This window comes from Pavona decussata, unplaced genomic scaffold (genome assembly GCF_977016875.1).
Source record: "Pavona decussata unplaced genomic scaffold, jaPavDecu1.1 SCAFFOLD_53, whole genome shotgun sequence".
Classification (NCBI taxonomy): Eukaryota; Metazoa; Cnidaria; class Anthozoa; order Scleractinia; family Agariciidae; genus Pavona; species Pavona decussata.
Window position 1 is genome coordinate 5,182,107 of NW_028145475.1, and position 27,240 is coordinate 5,209,346.

At 38.2% G+C, this 27,240-nt stretch overlaps 1 protein-coding gene across 6 annotated transcripts in view; it reads left to right on the forward strand.

Annotated features, from left to right (window-relative positions):
* The window catches only part of LOC146480680 (transcriptional corepressor CBFA2T3-like), a 33,254-nt gene that overhangs the window by 3,518 nt on the left and 2,496 nt on the right, over positions 1-27,240 (forward strand). Inside the window, exons 1-9 of one of the 6 annotated variants that reach the window (XM_085109821.1) lie at positions 398-693; positions 20,312-20,661; positions 22,076-22,356; positions 22,632-22,668; positions 22,833-22,881; positions 23,960-24,022; positions 24,531-24,622; positions 25,573-25,720; positions 26,511-26,767. In XM_085109821.1, coding sequence (XP_084965947.1) covers positions 591-693; positions 20,312-20,661; positions 22,076-22,356; positions 22,632-22,668; positions 22,833-22,881; positions 23,960-24,022; positions 24,531-24,622; positions 25,573-25,720; positions 26,511-26,767 — 1,380 coding nt within the window. In that variant the 5' untranslated portion in view covers positions 398-590. Of the gene's footprint in view, positions 1-397; positions 694-14,671; positions 14,916-16,594; positions 16,713-20,311; positions 20,662-22,075; positions 22,357-22,631; positions 22,669-22,832; positions 22,882-23,959; positions 24,023-24,530; positions 24,623-25,572; positions 25,721-26,510; positions 26,768-27,240 lie in introns of those variants that run through there. The other 5 variants (XM_085109822.1, XM_085109819.1, XM_085109820.1 and 2 more) reach the window with 5 other exon arrangements.

Here is a 27,240-nt window from a genome sequence, read left to right on the forward strand (position 1 = left end):
TGAAAGTTACAATTATCGCCATACGGCACGATATTTGGGGGCGCTGAAAACAGAAATGATTGTCTTATTGTCCGCTTCCAGTTTTAACTTCCATCGTATTTGGGTTTTAAGAATTACTCCCTCGAGTAATGGCTCGCAACGCAAATTTATCGACGTTCTTAATTGCGCATTAAAGTTCAGTCGAACTGTCAATGTAATTAAGATGAGGCTGACTCGACTTTTCGGCGGTGAATTTTTTTTCTTGATCTTCTGTGTGGTTTTGAGTTCCCGCGCAACGCACCTGTCTATCGTCACGTGACCACTCAACATCGCCAATGAACGGGCTAATCGCGTTTCGAATTTAACAATCGATGCCAAGTTATAGTGAATGTAAGCTATCCCGCGCGCCACATGTAAACACAAATATGCGTTGTTGTGAAACGCGAATGCATTTAGTTCGCGGAACACCTGCGTAATACTGTGACCAAGCTTGGCTTTGAGTGTGTGAGGTTGTCGTCGTACATTTGTGCCTCGACCGCAACCACCTTGCCAGGAGTAAACGCTTGCTCGGACGCAAAATATGTGCGTTACATCGCGCATTTAAACGGCGAATGTTTCCAGCTCGACACAGGCTTCATCTAGTACAAGTTCGTAAACACCCCGCGATGCTGGAAAGCGACATTTCGAAGCTTTATCCAGGCCCGAGGAGAGCTTGTGAGTAGCGCTCTTACTTTATTTTGTATTTTATCCGTAGAGACTTCAATATATATTTCTTTCGATGAACTTGCTTTTTAAATTCGGCTTGCATAATTCGAATGTCCTTAGAAGAAATTATGATTTTTTTTTTGTTGTACAGTTTATGTAGGCTTGTTGTTTGGTCGAGTTTTTCTTGAGAGGAAAACTATATGATAATTTTGATGTTCCGTTTAAAAACAACAGGGTATGTTTTGCCATGTGCAACAAGGTGGCATTGGTTTCTCTTGAATAGAATATGAAAAAAAAAATAAAATAAAATAAAACATCTGCGATGCTTAGCAAAGGGAAAGTATGAGAACAGAAAAGAAATTCTAAGTTTATCATCGATGTTCAAATTAAGAAAAACTATACAATTATACGAGAAGAAAAACGTAAAAGATTTTATCACAATACAAGGTGTTCGGTGACTGCCTCGAATTATAATTTAGTCGGGGTAAAATTTTAATCGGTAAGCCCACTAAAATACCTCTTTGATGCTCAAACTTTATCCATTAGTTTTAATGCTGACTCAGTTGTTCCGGAGACTACGAATTGTTCAAGTTTCAGGCATCAGCATGCAGGCGTTTTCGCAAAATGAGTTCGGCCCTGAAACATCACCTTGAAACTTTCATATAAATTCATAAATAAGTGATATGATCACCTCTCAAGGCTGTTAGACACTTTGTTGCGCCGGAGCATTAAGGTTAATTCAAGTCACTATGAAGCGTTTAAAATTTTAATTTCTCGCCTTCTTCCTGATGGAAATGTGTCATCAAGAGAGCCTTCCCGCCAATTTCCATCTGATTGATTTGGCAATAACGCCAAATATCCCCATGCTATCAACGTTATGAATTGGACAGCGTCAAAAATCTGGAGGGAGGGTTTTGTTTCAAACCGGACGTGCTGTATACAGTTGGATTAATAATAGCACACGCCAGAAAACTCAACATCAACACAGAATCGTTAATGGAAACAACTTCGCTGCGGAGATATCAAAATTAAACGTTTTAATTTATTTGAGTTTTGGAGCAATCGGTTGATGTTCAACGCCTTCGGCTCAAAAAAAGCAGACTGTGAAAGGCTTGGTTTTCTTCCTTGTAACTTCGCTGTTATCACGTTGTTTGAATACGTTATATTTTTCCCCATTATGTCTTCCTTTCTCGCTTAGTTATACATAATTACGATCACTCGTCAAAAAGTCACCGGGAGATTTAGTAATTTTACCAGTGATTAAAAACCAGTTTCCCCGAAACGGTTTGTTCACGCAAAAATTTGGTCTCCCAGCAACGTGTTTAGGCAGGAATATGGCCTTGCTGCCTTTGTAAGTTTCATGGCAGTGATCGGTAGCAACCCGAGTGAATCCTGTCTTTTGTCGTAAAAGCTTCCTGATAAAATATTGATGCCGACTGATTTGAAAATCAGTTTGAACATCATGCGTCTTCTAATGAATACGTTTTTACTTGCGCCAAAGCAGCGAGGCAGCTGAACACATCACATAAGGAAGGCTGAACAAACGACAAACCGTCTGGCTTTACTATTCAGCGCTTAACAAGAGGCGAGAACCCATAGAAACGCTCTGGAGCTGTCAATCATGTTATCATGGAGAAGCAAGCGAGAATGTTCGTTGGTGGATCCACACGTTGCGCTCTGAGCAATGAGCCGTTTATTGAAAGTTTAAAAATCGGGCTTTTTTTACCTTTCGACGATTACGTTTTGTGACTTCTATCTTTGGTTGAGTTATGATCACTTTCAAACTACCATTTATTCATATATCATACTTTGCAATGACATGGTGTTTAATTTAAAAACAGGTTTCCAGAGCGAAGGGGACTAGGTGTAAATATGTCGCAATATTGAAATGACCGAGCGAAACGCCTCACCTTGGGAAATGAAAATTGTTTTTCAAAAAGTCATAAGAAACGACGACGCCAAACATATAGCCTAGAAAATTCACTTAACAAAAATTGTGGCCAAATTTCTTTGCGATCGTCAAATTTTGGACAGACTTTTGTTGAATTAACTTGGAGAATTTCATTTTTCATCACAAGAAAAATTTGTCATTTTTATTGTTATAACTTGCGAGTATAATAAAGGCGAACCTGAGAGATTCACTGCTTTTAAGACCTAAGTTGGCATCGAAAACGTCTACTCGGCAGGAGTTGTTGTACACTTGGTTAGTCACGCTAGGTGTTCTTCAATCGGTGAGAACTTTTCAACATGTGCCACTCGGGTGCAACTATCGGTAACCATAACCACGCCAAGGCCTCGAAAATATTTTACAATTAAATGGTTTGTTTAAAGCCGATATTTTCTTCCTCCTGTTTCGCGCACGTGTTTGCTTCGATTAACGGACATTGTGTGTTGTTAGTGATTACAATAACAGTCGCTCTCAAAGGCGAGAGGAGCGGGCGCTTTTATTCGACCTTGTGCTTTTGTCATTCTGAAAATATTGTTTCAAATTAGGATGGCCACTGTTAAGATCACCAAAGACCTTCACTGGCAGGAGACGGTGGCTAGTTAGCGCTTTATTTACATTTTGACTTAAAAATTATTGATACAGTACCGAGTTTTGCTCACAACAATTTTGAAACCGTACGACAAAATCCAGGTCAACTTGGATGATCATTTTCGACTTTTATGTTAAGGAAAAATTGAAATGCGTTCGTCCGTGATCGAAAGATCAGAAAAAAGGCAACATACAAAACACAAACAAACAAATAAAACTAGTTTATAAGCGAGTGCCGGTGTCGCCGAATTCAAACACTTTCCTTAACGATAAAACTTAACATGAAATTCACCATAATAAATTTCCTGTGTCGGGCGGTGCTTTACCGAGTTTGCCAGGAAATTGTGCGCTAAAAACTCCAGTGTGTTTAAACAGAAAAGCAAGCAGTCTTGCGTCGTTTCCGATGAGCTGTCTTCCACTCCGTTGATCAGATCAATATTTTTCTTTCTCCCACGGAGTGTCGTTAGATCTCCTCTACCAATCGCATGTTGTATTGCATCTGCGTACAAAGGTGCATGGTTTGGTTTGTGTATCGATTCAGGAGAGAGTCCTAAAGATTGGGTGAGGTGGCCCCATATAAAAGTAACGCAAAAAAGTGACCGCTTCTTATAGATACCAAGTGACTCTGGCAAACAGGCATTTTCCCGGTTTGATATCTTAAAAAAACTACCTTGATAACTATGGTAACTCTACCGGCGTTGCACCCTTAGCGGCACCAAACTAAATAAAATGAATTTTTATCCTAAACGGGGCACACGGTTCACCAAGAGATTGTAGGCCCATTCCGGCTTTTGTGGCTTATTTAGGAATAGGGACGGATACACGCAACCGACAGACGATTTTTGTGTTCTTTTGGGACCCTTCATCTAATAGTATCCCGTTCACTCTGCTATCATTTTATTCAGCATAATAGAAATTGTGTTCTTTTGGGAAGATTTCCAGTTAAATGGGAATAGTATTCTGTTATTCCTGAACCAGAATACGAACAGCCAGGATTGTCCCAAACAAATTGCCCTATATATTCTCCACGATCCCCCACTCCACTAATGGGTGTTCCACGAATTGTGTCAGAAACACGACTCTTCTCCCCTCGGTCCTGAGAGTCACCCTGTAATCCAGTAACTTGTTCTAATGTCTAGCTTGTGTGGATGAAACCGTTAAGTGCATCGAACCTATTATAGGCCACCTATTTCTTGTAGGGTGTATGAGTAGATGTCATAGGCAGAGAGAAATCAGGAATTCCTGTTCTTTCGAAGTGGGCGTAGTGAAGTGGGCACTGCCAAGATTATCCTTCAAAATTTTTAAGCTAAGTGGAAGTCTCTTGATGTGTCTTGATGTTACTTGGGAAGAGGGGGATGATATAGCGTTTAGTTATTCCTTTTATCTCCTCACTTGTACGAATAACAATAACGATAAGCTTTGTTTACATGACCATATAAATTATTACAGTATTGCAAAATCGTCAGAAGAATCATAAAGTTCAGCTTACTAATGCAAACATAAAATACAAAGTACTAACTACAAAAAAAGACGGAGGAGGGAATTAAACTTCACTGATCAGATTATATTATTTGATAGCAAGTTGTTTCTTAAATCAAAATAGGAAGGAATTGACTTCACCATCTGCTTATTGACAATAAGTTGGCCGATTCATGGAAAAGCTAGGTCATTCAAAAGCCTCCGCGCGTTAACATGTTTAATAAGGCCGATTTAATCGCCAATAAAAATTGTACCTCTTTGGGCAACTATTTTACATCCACTGCGACGAAGCCAGTCGGTGGCCAACTTCGTTTCCATCAGGGAAAGCCAAGCGCTGTCGAAACAATTCAGTTATCGAGCAGCTTCAAACCAGTACTAAATACAGCGCTTATTTCCTAGGACTACTGATTCACTTGCTCTTAATTTTTTAGCTATTGTTAACCCTTTAAACCCTAACAGTGATCAGCATCAAATTTCTCCTTGTAATATCGATGCTTATTCAACCCCTGAGATCATGAGAATTAAGGAAATGATCACCCAAGGTGAATTTCCTGATATTTCAATACCTTCTCCCCAGTAATTTTATAAGATAAGTATGGGGACAAGATAAGAGAATTTATTCTTTGATATTAGGGGTTAAAGGGTTAATGTACACAGCGTGTTATTTTAATGTTACACCGAACACTAGGCACTTTCTCCTAAGTTAGCACATTTTTGTTTAAAGTACAGCTATACCTAGAAACCGAGTTTTACAGGTGTCATTAGACCTAAGTAAAGGTAGCAAAAAATAAACATGAAAAGTAACGTGGCTCCGGTTTCACTGAAAAGCACAGGGATTTAGTTACCTGTTATACCAGTTTATTACAAGAAATATTAAAGATCCAGGTTGTCACGTTTGTCTTTATAACGAAAAGGAAAAAATTGGACAGATTTATTTGGGAAAGCTGACGAGACTTCTTTTCCTTGAATTTAAATACAAAATTACGACCTTGGTGGGTGTGATGTTTTGGCCTGTCGCCACTTGAAACCACTTGAGAGTTGTAGCCAATGATGAAAAAACAAAAGAGTGGGTTAACTAGCCTTTTTGGTTTTTGGTTTATCTCGTTTCTTTCAAACATTCAGATGAGCATCCTATCCACTTTTATATGTATGGGATTCTCTCTAACCTAACCCGCAAACATCAACCCTTCGTCGCTACATACTAACGGTATCACATGATACGCGCGTTTAATTTCGAGTTTCCTTTTTTTCAGTTTCAGTGTACACACTCGCTTTCATCGCCTGAAAGAATAATATGAGCTCTCATCAATGTTGATATGGGACCGGGCATACCGTATTTTTTCTCGAAAGGTAGCTGTCACCCGATTAATTTCTTTCGCAGACAATCTCCTTCCTTTACAAGTAATCCTCACGCCTCGACCCCTTTAATTTTGAAACGCATATCATATCGACTACACGATTCGTTGAAATGCAATGAGTGGAACATATCTGTGACTTCAATGAGAAATTTTTCAGTTTTTCAGTGCTTCTCATTCCGAATATTAGGTATACCAAAATTATATGAAGTTCCGCACATCATGCGTTCGGCCTGCTCCGACTCCTCCCCAATCGAGCTCAAAACAGTATTGACAAGTGCCTCCATGACTTGAACGATCGATACTTCTAGAAATGAGCAATTGCCCACGGGTTTAAAAGGCTGCGTTGGAGGACGTGGGAAGAAAGCCTTTTCAAGGTGGTTTTCAGACGGAGCTTGTTAAGTTATTCAGTTTGTTGTAGTTCACAGTGAACGAGCGAAAACCGTGTGCTTGATGATGACAAATCTACTTTGAGTTCACTCTCGGCGACTACCTCTGATTACAAGGTAAATATCAGTGAATACAGCCAAGTCGTCTAATCATCGAACTTTTTATTGTTAAGCTTCTGACACAATTGGCAGCATATTTAAACAAACAACATCGTGAATGTTGTGTCAGTTGAAGAGAAATTAAACAATTCTTAGGAGCAAACCTAAACTTCGACCACGCTTCAAAGACTGACTAAGCACGAAACTTTCGTTACCTCTCTATTACGATGACGGTCGCAAAGATTCCCTACAGTATGCTAGTTGTTTCCGATGCGTTAGAAGAGGCGGAGTTTTGTACCACATTACACTAGACTACATTGAAACCTCGCAACTAAGATTAGAAATTAGATATTCAGTAGTCAAAAGCTATCAATCTGTTGTCTGTTCTTCAATTGCGTCAATGATCAATTGATTAAACTTGTGCGTAATGGAAAGAGTTTTTATCAAGAAGTTTTGTAGAGTTTATAAGTCACATAACATCCACGCGTTTGACGGAAACACTCGCACATGTTTTCATAGGGTATAGTACACTATACGCGCTTCATAGGGTACATTCACATGTGATCAATGGTTAAGCAGTATTAACAACAAAACCTCGTTCAATACACGGCCATTTACCCGATGAGTTTGCAGCTGTCGTGTACGTGTATGTATCATAGCAATTTCTCGGCAACCTTAAGAATGCAGTCATTGATTCTAACGTTCTGTTTAAGCACCTGTTACAAGAACACGAGTGTTTTCAAAGATATGACACATGTTTGCTTCTAGACCAAGATAGATTATCACGGCAACGAATTTCTCGTTGTCGAGAAAAATTATCGTTAAATATAGGATAACACGGATAAAATCACAGCAAAATTCAGCAAGCCCAAAGGAACCAATTGATCCTGACTCTGTGGACAACGAAGGTAAACAGCATGTTTTTAAATAATGATAATAATACGGCTTTGTTAACTTGAATGGCAATCAACATTTTAAAAAATCAAGGTTACAATAGTTTCTTTTAAAAATCTTGTATAATCAATAAAACATCTTTGAAAGTCTAAAACTGTTTAGTGAAATCAAAAATAAGTACGAAGATTAATCCTGAGTAAAACTCGACTGTGTATTGCATAAAACTTTAAACTCGTTGAATATTTAGTATTTGCGCCGATTTATTTATTTATGTACGTGCCAGAGTGAGCGTTAGATGGACTACTGTAGTGGTAAAAATAATATTCTATAATATGAGAGCAATAGACGATTGATGATCTGGAGATTACAATTGCAAAAACTCAAAACTTCTCAGTAATCGAAGGAATGTTCAGCTCGCTAATTCTGCCTTTTTGTGCTCAGTCGAAGTCATTAAAACAAGTATTTTTTTCTCCCCATAAGGCTGGTTACACACCAGCAAGTTTTCCATGCCACGTTTTATTGAGAATTTTGACTTATGGTGTTAAGGATGAACAAATTTTCAGTCGGAACTTGTCCAAAAACTGGAATGGCAATTTTTGAACATGGAGAATAGTCAAGAAAAACTTGGTAGTGTACATAGGTATGATCTGTTTTGCTCTAAAATAAGGTCATCTTTGATAATTTTGTTCTGAAATTGGCTATGGTTTTGTCCCAGCCTCGTCCATGGTAGGCCTGGGCGCGACATGGCATGTGACGTGACCCGCTGGGCTGACTGGGATGCTAGGCCCAAGCTTCCGAATAGAGCTCGGTGCGCTAGAATAGCGCCTGAAGGCCTGGGAAAGAGATTGGGTATGCCGATTGGTCTGAAACAGGGTGTGGGTTTTCAGGAAACCACGACAACGTATCAAAGTCTTATTTATGTTCAAAAGAAAAAAAACAAAGGGAACTATAAAGCAAAGTAAATATTACTGAATATCTGATGATATGATAAAGCACGATTTACCGCCTCAAATATGAAAACACCAAGTTTGAAATTGCATTGCATGAAATGGGTGAGATGGATTTCACAGACAGCGACATATGGAAGAGGGTACGAGGAATGATATGCTTCGGTTTGAAACAAGGTAAAGATTTGGAGAATCAGGAGGCACAATCCCACTAAAACTGATCTCCAAGGAGTATCATAACCCGAACGTTTTCGGTCACATTTGTTGTGGTGTGTTGTTTCGTGAGAAAACAAATTCTTTGCTCCACTCCAGCTGTGTTCACCCAGATGTATAAACATGTATGAAACCGCCACGTAAAATGTATTTAAAAATGCTGCTTGTACTAGATGTATAAACATGCATGAAACCCGTACTTTAAAGATGTTGTTTGTACTAGTCCACTAGCAACACATTCAGGCGTCGGGAAAGAAAGGCTTTGGGTTAAGCGCTGACCTGATGTGTAACCTTAAATAATAGTTAAACTTAACTTTTGAGTCTGTGGATGAAACTTTACCCAGATTCCACATTCCTGTAGTATGGTGCTTCTGGCGTTAAGAAACCCCGAAGCTGACCAGAGTGAATTTGTTGTGATAATCAGCAATGTCAGAGATTTCCGAACGGTCCGGATAAAAGCAGACAAACTAGAATCCGGAGAAAATTGACAACTTGACAACTTTTTTCAGACAAACTCACGCCGGTTGTGAAGCGTTGAAATAAGTGTATTCACACGTTTCCACAGCCGAAATGCTCACTGTTCAAAATCAAAATCATGATCTTTAGAAAATTAAGTTCAAGTAAACATGGAGATCCGGCAGACCCGAGCGAATAAATATAAATATAAAAAGTGCCTGATCATCGCCTGCAGACCAGTTCAGTAGGCCAGACTTTCCAAATGTATGTGTCTTTGACTTGACTCGCGGAGTTAAAGTGTGATTCGTCGTTTTAAGAAACTGAAGAAATCTAAAGTGAGGTTATTCAAATGAAGCAGAAGTGCAGAATATTCCCTTTGGTACTGTTTATGAATGTGAATTTTCAGTTTGGGTGAACTGTTTATACACGAGAAAACTGTTGGTTATACCAGGACTTCGAAGCTGCTGTTTTGTTTGTTTGTTTGTTTTTTCTTTTTTGTTAATCGTTCTAACAAGGACATTTTAGAATTTTGAACTCTCGAAACTGGCGTGAAAAAGTTAACAATCATCATGAAATGCTGTGAAGACAAAAATGCTAAGTGCCATCTGCGACACACCCGGTGAGTGCATCTGTTTCCCGATCTTTCCCTCAAGTCTGTCTTGCTTCACAATGTTTACATGCCTCAACAGAATTCTAACAAGACACACCTGCAGACGTGTAGCTGTGAATGGTACCTGCTTCGCTAGTCACTTGTATTGTTACAATAAAGAGAACGTTTTCGTGATTCGTAGGCCCTGGGGGCAGATGTTCGTGGGCTTTTGTTCACCGTGAACGACATCCCTTTACATCCTGGTTAACACCGTAATTAAACTGGAAGAAAACAACAGTCTAAACAATTCAAAAATTGGGCCAACTCAGAGCGATACTTAGTTTATTTATCAACTTTGTAGTTTTCTTTTTTAACATTACATTAGTAAGTCACATTAAGTGAATATAACAACAAAGTGAGTATTGGCTCTTTTCAATGAATTGGTGCACCAGATGCACCAGATGTCCATCTTTGTCTAAACACAAATTTTAATCCTGGTTTTAACTTAAGCAGAGAAACAAAGCTTAACCTTTAAACCGCTATTTAACCCTAACCCGAGAAAAGAAACGGAAACGGGTGCTTGAAAAAGACGCAAGAAGTAAATAAGCTGCAACCATCTTGAAAGTAGGCACAAGAAACATCGAGCCTGTGGTAAGCGAAAGTTGTTAAACCACATGTACAGGTGTGAAACAGGGAGTCATGATTGACACATGTCCGGACCATGTTTTCGTGTTTTCTGCACACACGCGCGTGAAAACAGAATCATGACAGGAAAACTGAGAGAAAAAAAGAAGCGGCCTCGCAGAATCTAGCCTCTCACACTGGCTAAGATTTCTCGGTTTTTGTTCCTTGTGAAACGATTGATAGGTTATTAATACTTAAAATGCCTTGATTGTCTTTACAGAGCTAGGATTTCAGTAAACACAAGTTGAGCCGGCCCGATTACTGTTTTGTTTTTTAAATTTGATTAGCGGATAGTTTTTTTTAATAGGAAAATTAATATAAATTAGTGATTATTTTCTTTATGCCAAGTATTTATGAAATCTAAGCTTGTTTATGGTTTGACATTAAGCATTTACTAATTGCTTTTTGATAAGGTGTTGGCAAACTTCCAGGCAATTTCAAGACTGGTTTGTGTGCGCGCCGGGCTAGTTTTTGACCAAAACTCCTTTAGTGGCCTATTGTTAAGTTTTCCTAACATGAAGCAGCAGAAGTAATCGATCACAGTTGACCACAACCGATTTTTGGTCTCAGTTAGTCTCTATTGTTGCATAAAGTTTCGTTTATATTGCTTGTTTTGATGAGAGTCTTACACGTGTTTAGTAAACTCCACACAGGTGGCATATAGAATGCGCTTCTTTTGTGATATTTTCTTTTGATGGAAAATAAAACAGGTATGTGTCCTTTCAACAGCACTCCTGTTTTTGTAAATTGGAAAATCAAAACCAGAGTTTTAAACGAGGTTTCACCGTCTGAACCGGTTTTTTGTCAGCATTTCAAGCAATGCCAATTCTCTTTTCTATCACGTACGGGCGCAACTTGTAAGCTTCATCATTTGAGATGTATAATTGTTTTCTCTCTCTTAGTCATCTGACGTAATGAAGAATAGTCAGACACGTGCTTACCCGATTTATAAAGTTGGTACAGATCGTTTATTCTGCTCTAGTGCATTCTGAAGAAAAGTTCATGCAATTTTACCAGCTAAAGACTAAGAATTGAGTTCAGTTTTATGCAATTGTTCAATATGGAAAGATTTTGTTTTTGGTCAGAAAAACTCAACTAGAATATCTTTTTCAAAGGTATTTAAACTGAGTGATAACAAAGGCCGGGAACAAACCTATTTTGATTTGTTGTATGCTGGCAGGTACTGAGTCATGATAATACCGTTAGTCATGGCTGACAATTTTCCCAGTGAAGGGTCATCTTTAGGGTGACCTGGCTTGACCTGGGTTGAACTTTCACTGCAGCGGAGACTTAATTCCCTGATTCACAATTTGTTTGAAATCACGAGTGCTGTGCTGCACAATATTCATTGTACCCTTCCTCGGCCTTCACCGTTTTCATTGTCGGTAATTACCGTCTTTATCAGCCACGACTGTCTGACACGACTTGCACCCATCTGGCTTCGTAGCTTGGTCGGTAGAGCAACGGTTGATCTAATCCGGAGATCGTGAGTTCGATTCCCACCGAAATCTAAGCATTTTTTTCTTTTCCTCGTGTAGTTTCGTAGTTCCTTCCTTCGATTAGCGCTCAGTTGAAAATTGACGAGTCTTTTATTTTCACTGTAGGTTTAATTCTCTGATTCACCATTAAATTATTATTTTTTTTTTTTTGTAAAGTTATAACGTTTCTAGAGACCGGTATTTTCCAGTCAGTGTGGTACATGGTTTAGACGTCTGAGTCTGCGGATGAAAATCCTAAAGTATGACCAGTCAGAACGATGCAACTTATATACGGTACTGATGACTGCCGCATAAACGTTCTTTCTATGCTCACAGAATTAATCTCAATATACTTTTTAAACAACAAAGCCTTTAAATTCAACCGATTAGGAACATAACCGAAGGCAGAAAAAATACTGGCCCCGACTGAAGCATTTTTTAAGTGATTCTGTGATCAAAAAGGTGACTTTCCTTTTACTAACGATGACAAAATTGAAGTTCTGATTCCAATGGGAGGCTCGATAATCTCAGCCCGCCGTAATTTCCAACTTCGATTCTGGTCCGTGAACCAAAGTATGAGGGAGGATTGGATCGAGTGGAACGTGACTTCATGTACTCATCTCGAAAAAGCCCGACATCTCGCACAAGCAAAGCTGTTATCCTCGCAAGTGTAATGAATATGGAAAGATTCTCTACAGCTGCGAAGTTGAAACTGAATCTCAGGCCTCCGAGGGTCTCGAACTTATAACCTTCAACTCGGTGATTGGTTAATTTAGAATGTTGCTATTAAAACATGCAAAGTAGTTGCCCCTTGCAAGTTCCCAGGCAGCTGAACAAAGTATTTTATTCTCCGTTCTTTTATCTCTTTATTATTGTACCTTAATTCTTGTTTTAAACAAAAGCACGATTTGAACTTAAAGCATAGATTTCACCGACAAAAATAATGAAGTGTTTCATTTTCTCCCGCTGTAAGCGAAAAATGATGTTCATTCGACATAGTGTACATGACACGGGATAATTGTGGGAATATGAATAAATCGTTTGATAAGAAGATAAGATATTAGAGCATTATCTTGATGTACTAATTTATCATATGTTGTTTGGGTGTGATATTTTTACATTGCAAAATGGCAAAATGTTGTTGCATTTATGCTGCTAGAATGATTTTGTTCCTTTCACGACCGCTGTTTTAATTAAGGCCACGACATTTCCCGTAAATTACATTCTATAAATAACTGTTCTTTGTTCACTTGGGAAATATACTGGTTTATGAATATCGCCAATGGCATCGAAAACAGAAACCCAAATTTCCTTTTTCAAAACAACAAAATACACACACCTATTAAAATAAAACACACCTTTTTTTAGTTTGGAGTATGATCGTTTTCTTTTTCGGGTTGAGTATCTATCAATAAAGGGTTCTGTTATTAATTGTCGTTACCGAAATCCTACCTTTATGAAAATTTTTTTATTTCAAGTAAACAAAATCCACGTAGAGCATTACACTCTGGTACTCAAATGCAAATTTTTTTTCAGCTAGAGAAAAGCGACGTTTGGTTATCAAATGAAATAATTTAGAAAAAAAGCCACTTTGGAAACATATGCCGGGCACATTGACACGTACGCAAAAATAATACCGGCAAAACTGAAAATCTCTGCAAATCGCGAAGACTTTATTTTGAAGAAAAACACCGTTTTGTCCGCGATGAATGCGTTTAGTTACATTAAGAAATGCCTTATTCAGGTCCTATATTATTTGCGCGGAAATAAGACGAAAAGCGAAAACCTGGCCAGTTTAATTATGGCGCCGAATTGTCGGATTGAAATTGACTATTCGTGGACAAAGAGATGGCTGTATTTGTTTAAGGGTACTCGCTATTCCGGTATTTCTAAACTGAATGCACTTGAGTCCGACTTGCCTTATATTGTTGAATTTTAGTTTGGCCAAGTCAGGGGAAAGTTCGACATCAGTTTTGTTTTTCATATTCATATTCCGTAATCAGCGTTTTCCCATCCTACGCGTTTTCGCATCTTGACGCGCCATTTCTCTACTTCGGCAACAAAAATATCACTTGGTAATATTCGTTTCGATTGAAGCCTCATTAAGATTCAGATTCAAGGGCTCGGTTCTATGAAAACTGGTGATCTTATACAAGGTTTTTGAATGTTGAGTAAGGTGTTAACAGTGATATACAGTTACATACATAGGTGAAATAAAAATATTAATTCTCAGTTATGGCGCCCCGCAGAATTATTTCATACACTTTGATGGGTTTTCTCCTCACTTAAGTTTTGCATAAGAAGCAGGTGTTCTCATTTAAGCCTGCCAATCACTTTTTGTGAATTTTATGACTTTTATTTTAAAGAAAAGGACCGAAATAATTTGAATTCGCTTTTAGCGCCTTTTAATAGTCAAGACCTTTAGTTTCACCTTAACTGAGGCTGAAGAATAAAGATCGAAACGGAAAAAAACAGAGTAGAATTTAGCAGTCAGCCCAGCTTTTTGTAACTAAATAATTTGACCTCGGTCGGTTTGCCGAAAATCCCCGTTCTTCATTTGTAAACTATGCAGGTGTCGCTCAAATGAAAAAAAAATTATTTTTCTTGTCAAATCTGCAAATTTTCACAACAGAGCTATTGCGCGTTTCACGCGTGATCCCGCGCGTGATTCACGTATCCGCGTAATTTGCCTGCAAAGCGAGCCTCCATATATCGAATGAATGGCGAGCGAAGTGGAGTGCGACTTCAAGCAAGTTATTGGTGTGTTCGTCGTAAATGTTTTAATTCGCTCAGTTGCGCTCAATGCCAAAGAGGCAGATGTAAATATTAAATTCACGAGAATCATATCTGTCAAATGCCGAGCTGTCGTTAATTAATGATGACATGCACTTTGTTGACAGCTGTTGCAGCTGCCTCAAAGTCCCGGATGTGCAGGTGTACAACTCGCGAAAAGTTCTCGGTTCGCGTTACGCCTTTACGTGTTGCAGAAGTTTGCTGCCTGGCGAGACACTGCCGCTTAAGTCTTCAATACAAGACCTTTTTTACGCGTTTTTTCTTTTCATCAAAGGATCAATGAAACTTGTTGGCGGAATGCACCATCATAAATACAACGGTATGAGCTTTTTTCAGTCCACAAGGCATTTGACGCGAAATTTTTTTCTTTCTGCATTTATATCTTAGTCACTATTTTTAAATTTATATTTTTATGAAATTCATTTGTACCGGTTGGAAATTTTTTTTTCACAGCCATACGGTCTTAAATTTTATTTCTGGTTCTTTAACCCTTGTGAATTTATTCCTTCTAATTCGACGAAAAATCATTTTAAATCTGGAGGGAAATCCAACGAGGAAGATATTTTTTCATATTTGTTGGGAAAGTAATTACGGGCATACAGTTGGCCTTGTTGAGTAGCACACCGCCCCAGCACCACTTAGAAATCCTTATGTAAATAAAACATAAGTTGTCAGTGGAACGTTCGACAGAAGAAAACAGCTCGCTTTCTCTAATGTCTCTTACTGAGTGGCCGAGGCGCAGATGTACCCGCGATACAATAACTACACCAACAATCGAATAATTAGCACGTGGAGAAATGAACCAATTGCGTTCGAGAACGCGCACATTCAAGGTTTTTACCGGTTATCGTTTTCATGTCTTGTTCGACACATCGCAGATTCCACAAAAACAATTTAAACAGGTCTTTTGAGTTCTTTTCCTTTTGGATCATTTGTTCTCGAACGCTTTCGCGTGTACGGGTCATGCGATCGTTTTTTTTGTCGCAGGTCGGTATCACATTACAAGAAAATGCCCTTCGAATTCGGCAAGAATTATTTCTTACGAGGGCACGTGTGCGGCGAGAGCGCTATTTTAATGAATCTAGATTTAATTATTTATTATTTTAGCAACCGAAAGCTTATCATATGATTTCTTTATTTCTGTAAAAGTCGAACAACACGAAATTGTTCTGTTTTTTCACCGGCTTGAAAATCGCTAATGCATGACTATCAACGTTCGAACCTTTATTTTTATTACTATATTTGTTATCTTTTCGCATTTTACAGCAAATAGAAGTTATCGTGAATTGTCGATGCGCCTGTTTTTGGAACCCAGTCCTTTGGTTTTTTTTTTTTTCTTAGCAACAATTTCTGACTTCCATATTTAGAAACACAAACAAAGACGAAAGAGCTAGCTACTGATTTTCACCTGCCTAATACGAATCTAAGGTCCCGTATGCACAGCTGTCCGCAGTCGCTCCATACCACCTGACAGTCGATAAGAAGTGTTATCTGTCCGTCGATATTGCATATTGTGTTCGAAAGCGCAGCAAAATCTCGGTGAATTTACCAGCAGTCGTGGGCAATTTTTGTTCAGTTTTCTATGCACCCACATTTTCATGATTCCCAGCTAGTTCTTGTTCGCGAACGAAAGAAAAATTAATAAAAAGAAACCTGCTTCCGAACGGAATCGAAATCAATTTGTTGTTTTCGCTTTTCAAACAAGAAAATGAAAATTGAAATTACTTTTGTGTAGGGTGACAGCTTGTTAAATATTAAGCAAGATACTCAGATATATTTTGTTGATGAGGATTGTTTTTCCCCGGAAAATTGCCATATAATTTCTAGGCGAATGATGCTCGTGGACGAAATTTCAACTTTTTTTCTGTTTTCAATGAATCGTGGGGGCACGTGCTAAAGAAATTGATAAACAATATATAAAAAGTGTAACATCTATCTCGCGATATTTCTACGTCAGTTTATGTATTTATTCATAAACACCGGGCAGTTCACGTGACTAAATCGGTGACGTCACTAATTAATTGCTTCACTGGTGGTGTTACTCCATGGGAGTCAAACAGAGTCGCAAGGGCTTTCTGCTGTCGCAAAGAGTTGGTTATGCCGGCTGTAACTTCAGGTATTTACTTAGATTTACTCGCGTATTTCTCATATCCTGTAGCGGTAACCTTCAGAAACATATGGTCTCCTTGTGGTGATGCCTTTGCGCTGGCATAGACGCTTCACGGCTCGCCACTTTGCGTTATAAAATTATGTGGTAGTGTTTCTTTATATGGCGTCCAATTCAAGTCGCCTCGTAGTCTATTGTTTCACCGCGGATTACCAGAAGGTCTCCGGAATAAGGCTTGGTTATCGTCTCAAAGATTTGTGGACTTCTTTTGAAAGAGATGTAGTGCGACAAAATGAATGCGGACTTGGAATTTTCGAGGATTCAAATCAAATTTCTTCGAACGCCGTGTGCCAATGTTCAAAGCCATGAGCTTTTATTTATTTATGTTTAAACCGAGAGGAACGGCGCAACGTTACCAACATTTATTACAACTGCAAAAAATGCTAATTTTTGAAGTTAGTTATACCTTCAACGCGTTGGTCTTTAATGCAAGAAATTATAATTCCTTTTTCTTGTAAATTTGATCTTCGTAAGTGCTGTCTGTCTTGTGGGAGTAAATGAAATGTCATGTTGTTAAGTCTCTTTCTCCAGTGAATTGATATACGATATTCAATGAGTAGTCAATTCGCTATGCTGTTCACCTGCTTTACTTTGTTTGTCGTGTGTGATAACCTCGGTACGCGCTAAAAATCATTCTCATGACAAACTCGAAATCTTCGATCCAAGCACATGTGTTTTTCGACAGTGTTCTTTGATCACCAACTGATCTTCTTCGCATTATGTTCTACATCAATCGTTAGCGTTTCTCTTGATAGTATTATTCAAAAACCTATCGTGTCACTTACTTATTTTCAAGGTTGTCCATGGAGATTTTTAATCGATCGATCGTTGTTTTATTCGTTTGATGAAGTAAAGAGATTGCAGTTAAATTATGACTTGTGTCTGTTGAAAGGGTTTTTGTATGTCAGTGAAATTTTTGTAACCGTGATAAAAGTACGAGCACATGATACTAGAAATTAAAGAAAAAGACGAGAATAGCGTGATGAAAAATAGTATTTTCGTAATTTCTTAAATCATAAAAACGCAGTAAAAGAGAAACTACTTTTAAGAATGCTTTTGTGTGTCTAGTGGCTCGCTTATTGTAAACTGTGCTTTGGATGTGGTTTGCCTAAATTATCTCTATGCAAATCATTCTAAATCAAAAACATCTTTCTTCAGAGCTTTATATAACTGACAACAGTGCCAATATAGTCGTATCTTTTGAATTCTTAGATGTTCATCCAACTGGACATGACATTGTATTGTTCTTTGCTGTAACAAATTCTTCACGATGCATTCTTTTCCAATCAGTAACCATGAGTTCACGGTGAAATGGAGACACTCACTCTTTTCAGAGTGAAATGATTTTGCTTTCTTGATTCATTCATGGCAGTTGTTTTTCAAAATCAATGCGCAGTCTGATGATTGTTGCACACCTTTTAACAATAATTGTTGAAATCATAAATTATATCGTTTTGTTGTCATTCATGCCATGACAATATAATGCTTTTGATCAAACTATATTGCATATTAAGCGTGGTTAAATTTTGCAAAAAAACACATCATATCAGTGAGACAAATTGCTCACTATATCAGGCGATTTTTACTCTGAAGGCTGGAATTTCCTTTAGTTTTGAAGTTAAAACCAATGATTGTGGGTTATTTTGATGAAGGTAAACTCCGATGGAGTTTGAGTGAACATGCTAATGATAGTTTTTCGTCTAGGTAGGTTTTTGTCACAATAAATATTACTGGAGTTTTAGAAATTGTGCATATAATGAACGCATTACAGGGAAGCAAAAACATTGGATTGTTCAGAAAAACAAATTTCCTAACAACTGGAACTTAATCTGAATTGAACTAGACCTGAAGGATGATTGTGGCATAAAAACACTGGATAATGTTTCAAAGTGATGGTGGTACATAATTTGCGGCTGATCTGAAGTTTTAGTTTTAGAGTAGTATCAAATTTGTGTTTGTTCCCTAAATCTTGCTTTAAGAGTCCAATATACATGTAGCTGCAAAAACATATTTTATGTTTCCAAATAACCGTGCTTTGTAATATTGGTTGTGCAAAGAACACAAGATATCGTTCACAATCACAGACCTGATCTTACACTATGTCAATGACTGTGAGCAATATCTTGTAATATAATACATATTTGATCATACATATGTAATATAATACTAAACAAAAATATTAATAGTAACAAAATGATACACTGTTAACCCTTTCACAGCTTGGGTTAAAAGTTTAGTTATTTTATGTGGTTCTATTGTAGGTTCAGTCAGGGATAAATTCCTTAAGTGTGACCATGTAAATAAAAGCTATTGAGCAGCGTAGTTGATAAATGTCACTACGCTGCAATAGGTGTTTCTAACTTTTGAGATGAAATCCCCAAGTTTTGACCAGTCAACTGAAAGCTATCAAGCAGTACTTTCATGTCATGCTGTTTATTATGAATTGTATAGCATTGTTCTAACTTTTGTGTCTGATGCTGAAATCGTAATATGTGACCATTCAAATGAAAGCTGAGTAATGAACTATAACGGCTGTAAATTAAGTCTGTAGGTGAAATTTCAAAGTGTGTCTGATGAAAGCTACTTTCTTTTGCTTGTGTTCTTTTTTCTCTGCATGAACTGTTCTAACTTTTGAGTATGTAAAAGAAATCGTAAATCCATTCAAGTGAGAGCTATTTGGTACACAACTCCTTTCAGCTAGCGCTGCTTGTGAAAACACCTTATGAAATCTGTCTAATTTGTTCTCTTTCACTCAAAGAAGGTGTATTAATTTTTGACATACACTGTAAGTTCCAAAATTTTCAAATCTTTTCTTTTTATCATATTTATTTGCCTGTAATAAAGTTAACCCGTAATCTGTTCAATTCAATTCAATTCAATTCGTTTATTTTGCCATTAACCAAAAAATACAACATAAGTACATTACAGATGACACACAATATTCTAATGCATGTAGCAGTGCCATGCCAAAAGAACTCTTATGCCTAATTAACAAGAATTGTGCACATGGAAGTTGTTGCCCCTAGAGGTTTGCTTTAAGCACCCACTGTAAGTAATGCAAGACTTGAGTGTTTCTATTACAGTGTATGACAGACTCAAGAGACAAGTTTCAACAAAAGTGGTGCAAATTGCTACTTGAATTATGATTGCCATTTTATTTTCTTTCTCTTCTACTCTCTCCTTTAACAAATAAAATTATTTCTGCTAAAAAACCAATTTCCTTGGTTCCTCTTTCAAACTGTTCCTTTGTTGTTATCTTTACTTTCCCTCAGTTTCTGTGGTGTAAGATTTTACTGTTGTAATTGAAGGGGTGCGTGAAATAAGGCCCTAAGTGACTTGATGTAAGGTGAAATCCTCCTTTTGTTTCACAAGCGAATGCAAGGAAATTTGGAAGGAGGATCTAGCAATTTATCAGAAGTCACTTAGGGCTTTTTTCTAGGCACCCCTTCAATTGTAGAACAAAGAAACAAATAAATGTGTATCAGAAAAAAAAAAGACTTGCATGTAAAGAAGAAAATAACTTTAGGAAATGCTTTCTCGTTTTGCAGATTTAAGAGAGGCAAGCATGCCAGATTCACCGACAGACCCAGCTGCCCACCCACCCCAGGGACCACCAGTGTCTTCACCAAACTCAAACCCACCATCTGTACCAGTAGTAGCTGATGTAAGATCGCTATCGAACAACTCAACTTCACCAGCGGTGAATGGTGTCCATACGAGTCCCACTGGACCAGTTTCCCCAAGTAGCATAGGAAACAGCGTCACTCAGCTTCCCCCTGCTTGTGGCGCTCGGCAACTGAGCAAGTTAAAGCGGTTTCTCACAACATTGCAGCAGTTTGGTTCTGATATATCACCAGAAATTGGAGAAAGAGTCAGGGGACTTGTGATGAATCTTGTGGTGAGTACTTACTCCAATTTTGTATAAAGTAACTAATGTATGATCTGGGTATTGTTTTAAAAAATACTTATAAAAAAATCACAAGGGAGTTAGGCTTGATTACAGGCTGCTATTCAGGGCAACAAGTCCATGCTCTTCCCCCGAATGAATGGCTGGATGCATGGACTTTGCAATGTTGTTTTCCACCAATCAGAAACCAAGTCAAGCAGGTTTCATAAATTATTTGCTCCAGAGATGAACAGTAAACTGTGTGTGCCATGGATGTAGGAATAGTTTGTAAAATACTGAAGACAGAATTCAAAAAATTAACCATAGCTCCTCAGAAAGCGACTTACTTGAAGCAAGAACTTTTTTCCTGTAACACAGCAAATAACGGCAAATTAAAACACTGTCAATACACCATCAAACAAATAAAGGAAAATATATCAATATATCAATATCAAGCTCCAGAAATGCACAGTTCATGGAGAGGTAAGTAAACTTGCTGTTACTGAGGAGCTATGACAAAAACAATGGTGTTAACTGAAGCTGACTTCACCCTTCTGTTACACATTTCATACACTGAACCTCTATAGACCTTTATAGAAGCTGGGTTAGATGCCTGTACTACAATGTCATGGAAGGATCAAAAGATTAAACACCTTGATATTAAACGTACTGGCCTGCAACAACTCAGACAAATGGCCAAACCCAGTGTTACAAATATTGCAGAATAGAGGATTGACCAAACACAATTATACACTTAGATAGAACTTGGCACAGCAAAATAACATTTGATCCATTCATTCACTACTAAATCCTCCAATACCACACTGAATCTGCACCAGAAATAAAATGCCACCAATACAAACTGAAGTACAAGTCATTCTTGTCAGCCAGTATGTAACTTGATCAGATTTGGTGCAAGAAATCATTTGCAGGGGTTGGGTGTTATTTTAGGTGACCAAAAATTTGAGTTAACATCACAGACATGATATGCCACTTATGGATCCAACCATCTTCTTTCAATTGAGCCTACAAAGGAGTCCACTCTACAGGAATTAAATTAATGCACTTGAAATGATTAACACTCTTATTTGGTGTGAAATGGATCAGTTGAATTGATTTCTGACAGTGTTAAGAAGTAGAATTTAAGACCAGTGAACAAAACTCAATAACACAACCACTAAGTCTCACTCCCTCTCCATTAGGCTTTCAACTAGAAATATTGAAAATTAGACATACCAAAGGCGTGTATTTGGTGAATATTTAAAGAATGCTTGTCTAGGATGTCTGGATGCCAAGGCAACCGTCTGGCTTAAGGTTTTGTTGCTCTCAGACTCCATTCACCACACTGTTACCCCTTACCAGGAACATTATCTTGTGCAGTATTCCTCCAAGCCAGGGTAAGCTGAACTGAGCTTTCTTCTTGCAGAACTCAACCATATCTATTGAGGAATTTCATGCTCAGCTCCAGGAAGCAACCAACTTTCCTCTCAGACCATTTGTTATACCATTCCTGAAGGCAAACTTGCCACTCTTACAAAGAGAACTGCTGCAATGCGCGCAAATGGCAAAACAGACTCCTCCGCAATATCTGCGGCAGCACGAGGATATTTTAAGTGAGAGAGACACAACACCTTTGGACCCAGAAGAGATGAATCCTTTGGAAATAAACGAGAATGGAAAAAGAAAGGCTTCTTCTGAAGGCCTGAGGTACATTGTTTATTATATCTGATGATTTATCTTGATGAGATTGTCACTTAACAGTATTTCAGTTTTCATAAATAAGTCTCTGCAAAGTCTTGATTACTCCTTGACAGTCACACTGCAACTTCTGGCCTTTGTTGTTCGTTATCAGGATTTTTTAGTCTGCAGTAATATTTTGCAAGTGCATGGCAGTTTTATATAATATAATCTTTATCTTTAGGTGTTGGGAATATTCAAATTTAATAAAATTTAATTATGATATCCTATTGTTTCCCTTACAGACCTAAAGAAAATGGAGCTCCTCCTGACCTAGCCATGGTTAGTTACTAATTTTTGTAGTGCAAGCTTTTTGTTTTACCAGTATTTAAGTTTTATTTACAGCCTTAGATTTGTATTTTCAATGTTCTTTGATGGAGTATTTGGAGCTTGGCATTCAGTGTGTTACTTCTGCATTTCTCAAATGACTTGTTTTTGTTTTATAGCAGATGATGGCAGAGCTAGGAAAACCCATACCCAAGAGACCGTGTTTAAGTGAGTAGTAATAATAATATTGTAATAGGAATAATAATAATAATAAACTGCAATGTAATAACAATGATTATGATATACAGAGACATGCAAAAATTGACGATAAAAACCGACGCTTCGTTACACCTTGCCGCAAACTCTGTAATCTTTTATTTCTCCTTGACAATGGTGTCGTGAAGACACCGAAACGTTGGCGACCAGAATTTCACAACTAGTCGCCAGCGGGCGATTAACTATTTCATGCCACGATCATTATACAAACAATAACTTTGATTTTCAGCCAAATCGCTAAAAATGAAATTCAAAGCCGCCCGCCAATTGGTCACTTACTTTTTACCTTTCCACTGCTTTTGAAGTATAAAACCGATTTTCCTGTTATTATAAATCTATCACAACGCTTCACAGCTCAAGCAGTGCGAAGCTTCGCCGCCATGTTTTTTCGGAACGAGAAATGCTGCACGGTTGTGGCCTGATGCGAACAACATGGCGATCCGTCGATCGTCTTGACAGAATGGAAAGGAAAGATCGTTTACGGTTTTGAACATAGAACAAAGAACCAAGCAGCAGTTTTTCAATCGGGTACATTTCTTCTCCAAAAGGTAGAGACAAGAAAAGGTATAAAGTTGACTTGAAACATTTAGCAGTCTTAAGAAACTGCGTACTCGATTCGTTCGTCATGGTTTTTCAGTGGTAGGTGTATAAATCGCCATTGCGGCCCCAAACGCGTTCTCTTCGTTCTAATGCTTAAAATAAAAATTGGCGACCAGAATTTTCCATCTGGCAACCAAAAATTTTGGTTTGTGTTTCGCTTCGAAGGAAAAATTTTATTGACACTTTTTTTTCTGCTTTTTGGCGACCACATTTTTCCATATGGCGACTGAAAAAAAAAATTCAGTCGCCACTTGGCGCCTGCCTAAAAAAGTTAATTTCGGACCCTGTAATAGTGTGTGATATTTAGTGTTCAAATTGGCATGCAAGTTTTAACTATCGTTGACTATCACTGTGCCTTTATTTTGACCAGGGCTTTATTTAGACAGTAATAGTCAATTTTGCTGTAACATGAATCATTTTTGTCTTGTAGGTAACAATAGTGGCCTAAATAAACCAAGTCAGTTAAGAATGGAAGACATCACAATGCCACAAGGTAATATTGGGGAAATCATGGGTGATTCACATCTATAGCCCGTTTTAGTGCTCGGGAAAACAAAATGGCTTACAAAACACTTACTGGGCGGGGGGGAGAACTTGTGGCAATTACAGGTCAATATGCACTGTATGAAAGGAAGCAAGATCTGAAGGTGCAAATCATCTTTTTCTAGGTTTAGTTAATTGTAATTAATATTTTTGCCCAGTATGTAGATAATTGTATTGCCAGATAATCATACAGTGCTTCTCTGTTCTTAGAAGCAGGGACTAAGTGAATTATTTAAGGGGTAAATAGGCATATGTCTCTCCAAATCTTCTTGTAAGCTTACCATTCAATTTGCCAGGCAGGAAACCAACATTCTTGGGGTTTTGCCCTGAGACCCCTCTCTTATCTGGAACACTGTGTGAATAGAAAGATCACCTCTAGGATGCAGCATATCATTATTACCCATTGCATGGCTGTGTCTTTATTTTTTCTGACCACACTATTATTGCCTATTTCACAGCAGGCAGTTCACGTGATGGTGAACCTACAATGCCAGATGCTTTCTTAGACAGCAAGCATGAAATAGTGGATGATTGGAGACACGTGGACACTGTAGGTTTCGTTCAGAAAAGGTTGTGTCTAGTAGCCTGGGAAAATGTTGATAAGGGGATATAGGAAAGCAGTGTAAAAAAACTGACAGATAGTTGCAGGGACCAACTTCAGTTAGGAAAGGTTAATGAATTTACTATTGAAAAACCCTTTTGAGGTTTCCAGGAACAATACCACAACCTTGTACTGACAGCTAGAGATGCATTCAATTGATTGTTCTTTATGTTTAAGCCTCAATATCAAAATGTTAATCCTCCCCTCTGTTCTTTATATGCTTCTTTTGGTACTAGTTGGGAGAATTTATGTGAACATCTATGCATTTCATAATTGGTGATCTTTCCTGTTTTCTCATAATGTGCGGGAGGTCACGGGTTCAAACCCTGGCCGAACCAACACTCAGGGTCTTTAAATTAACTGAGGAGAAAAGTGCTGCCTTTGTAATGACATCTGCAAATGGTTAGACTTTCTAGTCTTCTTGGATAAGGAAATTGTAGGTCCCGTCTCACAGCCCTTGTTCGTGATTACTTTGTGGGACGTTAAAGAACCCACACACTGTTCGCAAGAATAGGGGACGTAGTTCCTGGTGTTGTGGTCTGGCCTTCTATCTTTCACACTCATGCTTGGGTTAAGTGGGTGGGTGGGTGAGACCTAATATGGACCTATAGCACTTGCCAGAGGTGCCTTCACATGCTGACGTCCGATCTCACCCCATAGAAATGTGAACCACCATGAGACTTTGTGATATGTGCGGTATATAAGAATTCATTCATTCATAACCTGTTTGTTAGGTGAAGTAGCAGTATACTAGGGAGAAATGGCATGTGGATACCGGTCACTACCTGGGTGTTAAAGGGTTAAACTGTTGAACTAGGAATGGTACAATGTACTGTGTGTTATTCAGGTCGCAAAGAAATATAATTTTAGATTTTAATAGAGTTACTGGTTTGTTTTAGATGCTGCAGTGCATTATTGGTATGGTTGACAAGACTAAGCGTGCAGTGTCAGTTCTTCAAACACGCTGTAATCAGGACCGAGAAGAGCTCTTGGCTTGGGCAAGAAAAACAGCCGAAGAAACAGAAGCAGAAGTGAAAAGACGAGCAGGTTTGATTGATTGAACATTTAAATGTTGACATGTTCAGTTGGGAGGAAGTCTTTATGGCATGAAGCAAAGTTAAGTCCTAAGTCTGTATGAAAGCATCAACTTCCCATAAACTCTTGTTGATTCCTTTCCTATCATGAATAATCAAAAAGGTTGATTTAAATCAATTGAAATTGGTATTATGCAGATGTTTTCAGTTAGTCCCCAGTAGTCAAGCTTAAGCCTACTCGTTTAAACTTTGTCAGTAAGATGTGGAAAGCCATGTTTGTTTAAAAAACTAAGGACGGTGTCTACTACTACAGAAGTATTTTTCCACAGTTTGTTACTATGCGGTAAAAACAGATCTTAGTATAAGCCACTGGAATCCAGAAAGAAGATTGGGGGTAGCAGGGCATCTTCTCCACATAGTTTAAAGCCGTGCCATAATATCCCTGTATTAATAGGCACCACTCATAGGAAACCCAAGTATCTTGAGATGAGCAGAACATATACACAGTGACAATAGTAGGCACCATCCTTAATGTACTTGTCATTTGCTATCAGAAGTTGTTAGCTCAGTCAGTACCAGATAAATGGACAAGATGCATGGCTTACTTAGGTTGCTCTCCAGCATTCACTGGTGCTGTTCATTTTCAAAGATTTTTCAGATGTAATTAAATTAGGTAGAAAATGATTTGTAACATTGTTTCTAGCACTCTTTCACATTTGAAAGGGCTGCGCTATAAGAGTACATGTATCTGTTACAATATCCATAAAACTGATCAGTATTGTTGTTCATCTTTAACTTTTCAGGAGAATTAATGGCAAAGACACTAAAGCAAACCGAAGAACGTGTAGCAGAAGTTAAACGTCGAGCAGAAGAAGCTGTCAGTGATGTCAAGAGACAGGCAGTAGTTGAACTACAGAAAGCAGTCCGTGCTGCTGAAGAGAAAGCCAATGAAGCTGTGGCTAGCGCGCATGGAAAAATGGAGAAAGCTGTTTTAGAGGCCCGCCGGCAGGCCACTGAAGATACCTTAGCTATGTCTAATCACCAAAGTGATTCTAGTGAGGTAGGGGAATTTTCTTGTTGTGTACTTAAGGAAATAGTTTGCCATGCATACCACATTGTTTCCTGTCAGGCCCCATTCAAAAAGTAAATTCTGGACTTTCAGAGAAACTGGCAGACGTCTGCTGTGCCTCGTGTACTATTCCGTCAATTTGGAACAGCTTCATGCTCCTCTCCCACACGCACACACACAAACACAATTCTTATTGGCTCATGCAGTGAGGCAGTGTTGCCTGCTACTGACAGACTTAATTGACACCCTGGTTTAGTTCATTTTCATTGGTATGGTTTGTGCCTCTTTACCTAAATATATCAGGCTTTTTTTTTCTGCTCCACCAAAAAAAATGCATGATTGCAGGTTGGAAAGATTGTGAAAAATATCATTCTAGAAGTCAGCCAAGTTGAATTCATTGCCCTCTCCAACAATAAACATACATGTAGCTTGTTATTCAGCGTTTGTTGCATGGTGGGAACTTG